The 12,289-nt window shown below is 43.7% G+C and overlaps 1 protein-coding gene across 7 annotated transcripts in view; it reads right to left on the reverse strand.

The window, feature by feature from the left end:
- Window positions 1-377: 377 nt before the first annotated feature.
- hars (histidyl-tRNA synthetase) overlaps window positions 378-12,289 on the reverse strand; it is a 94,827-nt gene continuing 82,915 nt past the window's right edge. For 5 of the 7 annotated variants that reach the window (XM_061285633.1, XM_061285647.1, XM_061285618.1 and 2 more), the window contains one exon: window positions 378-767. In XM_061285633.1, the coding sequence (XP_061141617.1) occupies window positions 708-767 (60 nt within the window). In that variant the 3' untranslated portion in view covers window positions 378-707. The remainder of the gene's footprint in view (window positions 768-12,289) is intronic. The other 2 variants (XM_061285645.1, XM_061285609.1) reach the window with 1 other exon arrangement.

Raw genomic sequence — 12,289 nt, forward strand, 5'->3', positions numbered from 1 at the left:
GATAAAGTTCTATTAATGAATCAAACCAAAAAACTTCTAGAAAAGTGCAGTTGCTCATTTACGTACATCTCTCATGTACATGTGACGTTGTTGTCATGGACTAATTTTTATAATACTTGACCTTCAAAACAAGCAGATTTTTTTAGTTGCTTTATAGAGTGAAATACATTCTTTAGGTCTTGATCCTTGAGGTATTTTGACAAAAGCATGTTTTGAATACCAGTACTTAATGCAATGTCTCCTTTACGGGTACATATCTTAATAACTGCAAGTGATTTCCAAGATACAGCACATGCTAGTTAAGCGATAAACGATACTGATTGTGATCGTTCATGCCTATCACTATATAGGTGCTTGGCAACAATGACATTAGATCATTAAGGTTCAGCCAAAATTAAATGTTTTATTGACAGTATATCTTTTTTGTCATGAACTGAAGGCCAAGTACACAAGTGCTCCCATTGTTAGACCTAAATTTAAATACAAAAATGTACCAATTTTTTAGTTTATTTTTTGACAAGCGCTGTTCTTCACAGATTCATGTCAAAAGTGAAAGCAATTTATTTGAGTGAAATGGAAACTGCAACATAATTTGGTAACAGTAAACTTTATGTATCTTCACAAAACAAGCAGTCTGAAGAAATTATAATGAAAGTATATTTTCACAAGACTGCCTGAACTAACAAGGATATGCATTTGTGACAAAACTAGGCCTCAGACGTCCTCCACTTGATCTCATCGACGAGAACAGCTCTTGAAACAGCAACCTGTTGGAAACAAGTTAAACAAAAGGAGATCATGGGATTTAGAAAGTAAATACCTTTGGTACATGGAAAAACTCAAAACACATCGTCACAGAAAACTACAATTACATATCCAATAAAGACAGCCAATTCTTAATGATATAGTAAGGTTAACAAACACCAAACAACATCTGCACACAATAATGTTTGGAAATGCAACCTGTTGTTAGTAATTGACAGTGGTCTAGAACTGCATTGCATTATACAGATTGGTTTCTAAGATTTTGACCATTTCATGCAGATAGGTCCACTAATGTATTAGAAACATGTTTTATATTGGGCTGTCGCAAACAAATCTTATCAAGTATGCTATCAATTATTCAAGTAATCCCACCCCTCCTTGTGGTGGGTTCACTTTGCCAAGTTGACCCTTTTCATTTATGTGGAAGTATATAATGTAAAAATAAACATAAAGTTAAAGTCCCAATGATCGTCACACACACATCTGGGTGTGGTGAAATTTGTCCTCTGCATTTAACCCATCCCCGTGAGATTTTGATCTATCCCCTGGGGGAGAGGGGAGCAGTGAGCAGCAGCGGTGCTGCGCTCGGGAATCATTTGGTGATCTAACCCCCCAATTCCAACTCTTAATGCTGTGTGCCAAGCAGGGAGGCAATGGGTCCCATTTTGATAGTCTTTGGTATGACCCGGCCGGGGCTTGAACCCACAACCTTTCAGTCTCAGGGCGGACACTCTACCACTAGGCCGCTGAGCTTTATTTAAATAAAATAAATAAAACCGGTACCCAAGAACAGGTGTGAATGATTACAGACCCGTCGCCCTGACATTTGTGGTCATGAAATCCTTTGAGAGGCTGGTGTTGAGCCACCTGAAGGACATCACAGGCCCCCTGCTCGACCCCTGCAGTTTGCCCACCAGGCAAACAGATCGGTGGATGATGCGGTCACCCTTGGACTGCACTACTGCGCCACCTTGACACCCCAGGGGCGTACGCCAGGATCCTGTTTGTGGACTTCAGCTCGGCGTTCAACACCATCGCTCCCAATATCCTCCAGCAGAAGCTCACCCAGCTCACGATGCCTGCCTCCACCTGTCAGTGGATCACCAGCTTCCTGACCAACAGGAGGCAGCAGGTGAGGCTGGGGAGCATCACATCTGACATCCGGACCATCAGCACTGGCGCCCACCCAGGGGTGTGTACTCTCCCCACTGCTCTTCTTTCTTTACACCAATGACTGCTCCTCAGGGGACTCTTTGGTGAAACTCCTCAAGTACGCAGACGACACCACTCTCATTGGACTGATCCGGGACAGGGACGAGACTGCGTACAGACAGGAGGTGGAGCGCCTAGTCCACTAGTGCAGCCAAAACCACGTAGAGCTGAACCCGCTCAAGACCGTGGAGATGACAGTGGATTTCAGGAGAGACCCATAGCCACTTCCACCCCTCACCATCGTCAGCAATGCTATTCCCACCACAGACACCTTCAAGTTCCTGGGATCCACAATCTCCTGGGACCTGACTGACCTGACTCCTGGGACTGGCTATATAGACTCTGTCCGAAAGAAGGCCCAGCAGAGACATCTCAGAAAGTTCAACCTGCCACAGGAGCTGAGTAAAAATCTTCTGCACTGCCATCATCCAGTCTATCCTCTGCACCTCCATCACTGTCTGGTTTGGATTGGCCACCAAACAAGACAAGCACAGACTGCAACGGACAATTAGGTCTGCGGAAAAGACAATCGGGACTAACCTCCCATCTGTACTTGTTCAGGACCAGGAAACATGCAAGTAACATCTCCGCAGACCCTCCACACCCTGTTTAAACTCTTCCCCTCTGGGCAGCGTTACAGAGCGCTGTACGCCAAAACCAGCAGACACAACTTCTACCGCCAGGCTGTCACTCTGATGAACTCTCACCACTCATAGAGACTCAGAGTCGTCACTGTGCAATAACATCCTGCTCTCGTCACTTAAATGTTGTTAGTTACCTGAATGTTGACAGTCACTTAAACGTACAGAAGCTGACATCAACCGGAGTCAAATTCCCTGTTTGGCATGCACAAACTTGGTCAATAAAGCTGATTCTGATCCTAAAGTGGCAGTTTGGAGAAGGCATCCTTCAAATCAGGGACCTGGAGCAGTTTGCCAAAGAAGAATGGTCTAAAATTCCAGCAGAAGATTGTAATAAACTAATTGATTGTTACCGGAAGCATTTGTTCGCAGTTATTTTGTCTAAATGTTGTGCTAGTATTAGGCTGAGAGTGCCAATACCTTTGACCGGCCCATTTTTGGAGTTTTGTGTAAAACGAGAATTGATTTGACTATTCCATTCTATTTAGTGTTTTTTTCATTGCAAGCAAAACAAATAAGAATACTGATACCAAATCATTTGTAATTGCAATCATTGTCTCCCAGGGGTGCCAATACCTTTGGCCACTGTGCGCGCGGCTTGTTCGAATCTATAATTGCTCCGGTTGCATCAGCCTCGAATGCAAAATATTTCCACACATGACTCTTTGAGCAACCTGGCTTCTCAACAAGCCGGCGTGTTGGACCTCCACTCCCACTTGCTGAAGCCACTGTTATGAAATACCGAAAGTTTTCTTCTTCAGCGCCGCTGGCTGCTGCTCTGTGCTGCTCACATGCGTATAGTGCCCCCTTCAGTTTCGGCACGAATCAGCACAGCTCGCCGAGTGAAAAGTTAGATATTTGTTATTAAATATACCTCCACTGTGGAGTTCCGAACACACCTGATTTATCATGTAAATTTGTGATGTCGCATATCTGAACTGGTCCCGCAAAGGCAACAGCAGAAGTCACATTGATTTGCAGGTATGTAATTTGTTGTGAGTTCTTGCATTGTGTTAGTTTTGTTGTTTGAACAAAGTGACGTTCATGCACGGCAAGTTTTTTTTTAATTTGAAAAAAACACGACGATAAGGCGCTTCGGGTTAAAAGGCACAGACTAAATTACGGGGTCTATTTTGTATTTAATACACACAGGGCGCACTGCATTATAGAGCGCATGCATGCCATAATTTACGGTAAAAAAAAAAAAAAAAAAAAGTCACGGGAGCAAGAAAGTGAGTTTGGTTGTACTTTATTCTACTGTTTAACCATATACTCTACTGTACTCACATCATTGTTGATCGATATTCATACGCAAATCCGTCCAAGTCCTCGTCTTCTGTATCCAAATTAAACAGTTGGGAAAGTTCACCATCTGACGGTTATACTTTATTCTACTGTTTAACCATGTACTCGACTGTACTCACATTCTTGTTGATGGATATTCATACGCAAATCCGTCCAAGTCCTCATCTTCGGTATCCAAATTAATTAGTTGGGCAAGTTCGCCATCTGACATGCCAATTTTCCTCATCATTGTCTCGTCGTTGTCACGGCAATGATCCCGGCTGTCCAGGAAGCTTGAATTGTGCCTCGTAAGCATGTCTCATTGTCTATGCTATTTTAGAGGGTCCTAATGCTGTTTCTTTGCACAAACGATTGTATTTATTTATCAATGGCAGCGGAGGTACGTACTCTACATCTTACGTGAAGTCCTCTGATTGGCTTACCGCCCCGATCTACGTAAAACGTAATGTCCTCTGATTGGTTCATCTGGTCTACATATTACGCCTGTTTATTACGTTTCTGTGTGGTGGAAGCCACACAAAACAACTTTACAAACTTGCACGAACGGTAGTATTTTTTTTATCAATGGCGACAGAGGTACGTACTTTGCATGGAGAAATACACCGTGTTCCAAATTATTATGCAAATTGTATTTAAGTGTCATAAAGATTACATTTTTTGTTTTTCAATTAAACTCATGGACGGTATTGTGTGTCAGGGCTCTTTGGATCACTGAAATCAATCTCAGACACCTGTGATAGTCTGCCAGGTGAGCCCAATTAAGGAAAAACTACTTAGGAATGGCGTTCCACATTATTAAGCAGATGACCATTTCCAAGCAACATGGGAAAGAAAAAGGATATCTCTGCTGTCGAAAAGCGTGAAATAGTTCAATGCCTTGGACAAGGTATGAAGACCTTAGATATTTCACGAAAACTTAAGCGTGATCATCGTACTGTAAAGAGATTTGTGGCTGATTCAGAGCACACGGGTTCGTGCAGATAAAGGCACAACGAGGAAGGTTTCTGCCAGACAAAAACATCGGATTAAGAGAGCAGCTGCTAAAATGCCATTACAGAGTAGCAAACAGATATTTGAAGCTGCTGGTGCCTCTGGAGTCCCACGAACATCAAGGTGTAGGATCCTCCAGAGTCTTGCAGTTATGCGTAAACCCTCTATTCGGCCACCCCTAAACAACACTCACAAGCAGAAACGGCTGCAGTGGGCCCAGGAATACATGAAGACTAATTTTCAAACAGTCTTGTTCACTGATGAGTGCCGTGCAACCTTGGATGGTCCAGATGGATGGAGTCGTGGATGGTTGGTGGACGGCCACCATGTCCTAACAAGGCTGCGACGTCAGCAAGGAGGTGGCGGAGTCATGTTTTGGGCCGGAATCATGGGGAGAGAGCTGGTTGGCCCCTTTAGGGTCCCTGAAGGTGTGAAAATGACATCTGTAAAGTATGTGGAGTTTCTGACTGACCACTTTCTTCCATGGTACAAAAAGAAGAACCGTGCTTTCCGTAGCAAAATCATCTTCATGCATGACAATGCACCATCTCATGCTGCAAGGAATACCTCTGCATCATTGGCTGCTATGGGCATAAAAGGAGAGAAACTCATGGTGTGGCCCCCATCCTCCCCTGACCTCAACCCTATTGAGAACCTTTGGAGCATCCTCAAGCAAAAGATCTATGAGGGTGGGAGGCAGTTCACATCCAAACAGCAGCTCTGGGAGGCTATTCTGACATCCTGCAAAGAAATTCAAGCAGAAACTCTCCAAAAACTCACAAGGTCAATGGATGCAAGAATTGTGAAGCTGCTATCAAATAAAGGGTCCTATGTTAAAATGTAACTTGACCTGTTAAGATGTTTTTGATTGAAATAGCTTTTGATTTTAGTAAATATGACCTCCTTTGTGTGTTGTGACATGTGGAGAGATTGACAATAAAGCTGACTTTGACTTTGACTTTGACTAATGCTGTAAATTCTAAAGATGAGCATTTCAGTTCATAACAACCTATAAAATGTTATAAAACTCTGTTGTGCGTAGTAATTTGGAACAGTGCATTTTAAGTTTTTTATTTTTGAAAAATTCTGTTATCATTGGGAGGTTTGTTCAATAACATTTGAATTCATTAAACTAATGGTTGATGACTTGAAAATTATGCTGACTCATTTGCATCGACTATTTAGCAAAATCTGAGATAAATATCATTTGCATAATAATGTGGAACACGGTGTAGTATTATTTAGCAATGGTGGCGGAGGTACGTATTCCTGTACGTGTCGTCTGATTGGTTCATCGGGTGCCTGTATATTACGTCTCTGTGTAGCAGAAGCCACACAAAACAACTTTACAGATTTGCACAAACGGTAGTATTTATTTTTAAATGGCGGCGGAGGTACGTACTTTGCTCAAACAATAGTATTTATTTACCAATGGCAGCGGAGGTACTACTCCTCTACGTGTTTTATCCAGTCGTCTGGTTGGTTTACTGCCCCGATCGACGTAAAACGTAATGTCCTCTGATTGGTTCATTGGGTGCCTGTATATTACTTCTCTCAAAACAGGTTTGCGCAAACGATAGTACCGTTTTTTTCCATGTATAATGCGCAAATTTAACTAATTTATTGTCGTAAAATCTGGGGTGCGCATTATACATGGGTACAATTTTAATTTTTTTTTTTTTTTTTTTTTTAGATTTTCTTTTTTATCGGGATATGATACAGAAGCCGCCATTACAGATGCGCCTTCTTCTTTGCTGTTCACTTCAAACACGCTCCATACGAACTAGGGATGCACCGAAAATTCGGCCACCGAAAATATTCGGCCAAAAATGACCCAAAAGTGCATTTTCGGTTTTTGGCCGAAAGACCTAAATCACCGAAACAACACGGCCGAAACTTGTGATGACGTGAGCAAACAGCGCAGCCAGCATGCGGGACAACGGGATAAGAGCCAGCATGTCTGCGGTGTGGACTGATTTCACTATCTCAGAGAAAGACCCACGGATAGCGATTTGCAAAACATGCATTGCTGAAAATAAATCCTATATAAATAAAATATAAATATATAAATAAATATAAATAATATAATATTATATAAGATAATAATAATATCATAAAGATAATATTAATATAATATAATATTTAATATAAATAAATCCATAAATGCTGTGGTTCTAATAACTGACAATCATTTCTTTCGGTGTTTCGGTTTTCGGCCTTGGTTTCCTCATTTTTGGTTTTCGGTTTTGGCCAAGAATTTTTATTTCGGTGCATCCCTAATACGAACACAATGCTCTCGTATCAGACGCTTGCTCGATCACCTGCTCGTTTGCTGTCACAATGTACCCTACACAAATCCGAAACATTTCTTCGCTATTGAGTTTGCTAGCGTGTGCGCAGTGATACTGACCGGCAGAATAACATCCGGTTGTTCCCCAAAATGATATATTTTCTGAAATAATTTTACGTTTACGGACTTAAGTAGGAGTCAAAATTTGGGTGCGTATTATACATGGGTACAGGCTTTTTTCCAGTATTGACATGCCATTTTTAGGGTGCGTATTAACATGGGGGTGCATTATACATGAAAAAAAAAACTATTTATTTACCAATGGCGGTGAAGGTACGTCCTCCTCAGTGTGTAACGCCTAGTCCTGTTTTTTTAGTCCCGATCTACGTACGTAAAACATATGTCCTCTGATTGGTTCATCGGCTCTTCATATTACGCCTGTATATTACGGAAGCCACACAAAGCAACATGACAGATTTTTTAATTTGGTCCACACAAAAGGCGTACCTTATCAAAAGGCGCACCTCCGTTTTTTGAGAAAATTAAAGGCCTTTATGTGCACCTTTTGGTTGTGAAAACAATATTTTTTTATTTTTTCACAAAAAACGGGTTCGCTGAATGGCCATATAAAACTGGTGGGGTTCGGTACCTCCAACAAGGTTAAGAACCACTGATGTACAGTATACATACATACACATGTATACATACACACACATGTATACATACACATGTATACATACACATGTATACATACACATGTATACACACATGTATACACACATGTATACACACATGAATATACACATGTATACACTAGGGGTGTAACGATTCATCGATACACATCGATTAATCGATATAATGCTCTACGATTTATTGGCATCGATGCTAAACATAAACATCGATTTATATCGCCGTGTTTGACCTCGGATATTAGACGCGACTTTATTTTTAAATCCAGTTCATTGTTGCTTGCTTCCTCCTTCCGGGAGCAGTGCGCGCGTGTTGTGTTGTGAGCAGAGCACGCACGTGAAAGGGGAGTCGACAACTAGTACGCGGCTCCTGGGCTGGTGCTATGGCTAGTGTCCAAAAAGACGAGGAAATTTGCTCCCCTTTAGGCTTCAAGTCATTTGTTTGGAAGCACTTTGGATTCCAAAGAAAATATGGCTCAACGGACAAGACACGTGCAGTTTATAAATCCTGCCATGCGGGGATCAAATATTCAGGGAGCACAAATCTCGCCGCACATTTAAAGAAAAAACACGACATCAAAGTTCAGTGTTAAAATAAGCACTTTGTATACTACAATACTCTTTGCAGTACCTTGTTGATTTTGCATATGAATTGTTATAAATCAGGATATTGTTCTATATTTTTTATTTAAAAAAAAAAATCGATCGTAGAGCACTATATCGTGATATATCGTGAATGAATCGCAGCAGACTTTAAGATATCGGCAAATATCGTATCGTAGTTCTTTGTATCGATATGATATCGTATCGTGGCAAAACCCGCGATTTACACCCCTAGTATACACATACACAACAGGGCGAACCGCGCACACGAACTCCCCAGATACAGACAGCACATAACGTGTCCCACCAGAGGGGCACAGACACTGGACCACTGCTACACCGTAATTAAGGATGCATACCACTCTGTGGCTGGTGCAGCTTTAGGACTCTCGGACCACTGTCTAGTTCATCTGATCCCGGCCTACAGGCAGAAACTAAAAACTTCTAAGCCTGTGGTGAGGTCTGTGAGGGAGTGGAGAGTGGAGTCAAGGCAGGATCTCCAAGCCTGCTTTGACTGCACCGATTGGGGAGTTTTTGAAGCTGCAACTTCAGACCTGCATGAACTCACTGACACGGTCACATCACACATCAGTTTTTGTGAGGATCTGTGTGTGCAAACCAAGACCTTCTGCACGTACAACAACGACAAATCTTGGTTTACACCGAACCTCAGGAGGCTGCACAAAGTCCTGTGGAGAGCCCAAGGCTTGCTAACCAGCTAAACAGGTTCTACTGCAGGTTTGATCGGTCCTCCCACACAACAGGACCTCCTCCAGCACAATCTACATACTCCCCCCACAACCGCTCTGTGCACACCTCCATCACCGTTGTCACCTACTCTCTCTCTTGCAGAGGCCGCGCCCGCACTCCAGACCCGCGAGGAGGAAGTGCGCCAGATGTTCCGGAGACAAAAGATCAGGAAGGCACCGGGCCCAGACGGCGTGTCACCTTCCTGCTTGAAAGTCTGTGCAGCTGGCACCCACCTTTGCACGGATCTTCAACCGTTCCCTGGAGCTGTGTGAGGTGCCCTCGTGCTTCAAGAGCTCCACCATCGTTCCAGTGGCCAAGAAGCCAGCCATCACAGGTTTGAATTAGTATAGACCTGTCGCTCTGACATCTGTGGTCATGAAATCTTTCGAGATGTTAGTGCTGAACCACTTGAAGGATGTCAGAGGCCCCCTGTTTGACCCCCTCCTGTTTGCCTACCGGGCAAACAGGTCGGTGGATGATGCAGTTAGCATGGGACTGCACTACATCCTGGACCACCTGGACACCCCAGGAACGTACGCCAGGATCCTGTTTGTGGATTTCAGCTCAGCGTTTAACACCATCGCTTCTGACATCCTCCAACAGAAGCTCATCCAGCTTGCGGTGCCTGCCACGACCTGTCAGTGGATCAACAGCTTCCCATGGAGACCCTTCACCACTTTGACCCCTCACTATCCGCAGTAATACTATTCTCTCCGCAGACACCTTCAAGTTCCTGGGAACTACAATCTCTCGGGACCTGAAATGGTCCATAGACTCTGACCGGAAGAAAGCCCAGCAGAGGCTGCACTTCCTGAGACAGCTCAAGAGGTTCAACCTGCCACGGGAGCTGCTGAAGACCTTCTACACTGCCATCACCCAGTCTGTCCTCTGCACCTCCATCACTGTCTGGTTTGGATTGGCCTCCAACAAGACAAGCACAGACTGTAACGGACAATCAGAACTGCAGAAAAGAAAATTGGAATCAACCTACAAATCTATCCAAGACTTGTACCTTTCCAGGACCAGGAAACGTGCAAGTTACATCTCTACAGACCCCTCTCACCCAGGTTGCAGTCCGTTTGAACTACTCCCCTCCGGACGGCGTTATAGAGCTCTGTACGCAAAAACCAGCAGAGACAGAGACAGCTTCTTCCCCCAGGCTGTTGCTTGGATTAACTCACACTACTCTTAGAGTCTCAGAGTCATTGCTGTGCAATACCATCCTGCTCTCCACACCTTTTTTGAATTGTCTACACTGTTTGTACTATGTGTTCTCTCCGCATCCATTGCAGCCTGGTCATCCTGGAAGAGGGACCCTCCCATCTGTGGTCTCTTCTCAAGGTTTCTCATTTCCCCTAGTTGGAGTTTTGAGGGGGTTTTGGCCCTCCTGGGAGATCTGGGGATGCTTGAGAATATTTGTATTATTAGTCATCTAAATGTTGAACAGAGGCTGTGATGTATCGAAGTCAAATTCCTTGTTTGGCATGCTCAAACATGGCGAATAAAAACTCTTGAAAATAAACACACACACACACACACACACACACACACACACACACAGACACACAGACACACACACACACACACACACACAGACACACACACACACACACAGACACACACACACAGACACACACACACAGACACACACACAGACACACACACAGACACACACACAGACACACACACACACACAGACACACAGACACACACACAGACACACACACAGACACAGACACACACACAGACACACAGACACACACACAGACACACACACAGACACAGACACAGACACAGACACAGACACAGACACAGACACAGACACAGACACAGACAGACACAGACACACAGACACAGACACACACACACAGACACACACACACACAGACACACACAGACACAGACACACACAGACACACACAGACACAGACACACACAGACACAGACACACACAGACACAGACACACACAGACACACAGACACACAGACACAGACACACACAGACACACACAGACACACACAGACACAGACAGACACAGACACACACAGACACACACAGACACACACAGACACACACAGACACAGACACAGACACAGACACAGACACAGACACACACACACACACACACACACACACACACACACACACACACACACACACACACACACACACACACACACACACACACGTATATACAGTGCCTTGCGAAAGTATTCGGCTCCCTTGAACCTTTCAACATTTCGCGACATTTCAGGCTTCAAACATAAAGATATAAAAGTGATTTTTTTTTGTCAAGAATCAACAACAAGTGGGACACAATGGTGAAGTGGAACAAAGTTAATTGGATAATTAAAACTTTTTTTACAAATAAAAAACTGAAAAGTGGGGCGTGCAATATTATTCGGCCCCCTTGCGCTAATACTTTGTAGCACCAGCTTTTGCTGCAATTACAGCTGCATGTCGCTTGGGGTATGTCTCTATCAGTTTTGCAGATTGAGAGACTGGAATTCTTGCCCATTCTTCCTTGCACAACAGCTCGAGCTTAGTGAGGTTGAATGGAGAGCGTTTGTGAACAGCAGTCTTCAGCTCTTTCCACAGATTCTCGATTGGATTCAGGTCTGGACTTTGACTTGGCCATTCTAACACCTGGATATGTCTATTTGTGAACCATTCCATTGTAGATTTGGCTTCATGTTTTGGATCATTGTCTTGTTGGAAGATAAATCTCCGTCCCAGTCTCAGGTATTTTGCAGACTCCAACAGGTTTTCTTCCAGAATGGTCCTGTATTTGGCTCCATCCATCTTCCCATCAATTTTAGCCATCTTCCCTGTCCCTGCTGAAGAAAAGCAGGCCCAAACCATGATGCTGCCACCACCATGCTTGACAGTGGGGATGGTGTTCAGGGTGATGAGCTGTGTTGCTTTTACGCCAAACATATCGTTTTGCATTGTGGCCAAAAAGTTCAATTTTGGTTTCATCTGACCAGAGCACCTTCTTCCACATGTTTGGTGTGTCAACACACAGATTTGTGCAGTGCACGAC

Source organism: Syngnathus typhle, linkage group LG1 (assembly GCF_033458585.1).
Source record: "Syngnathus typhle isolate RoL2023-S1 ecotype Sweden linkage group LG1, RoL_Styp_1.0, whole genome shotgun sequence".
Classification (NCBI taxonomy): Eukaryota; Metazoa; Chordata; class Actinopteri; order Syngnathiformes; family Syngnathidae; genus Syngnathus; species Syngnathus typhle.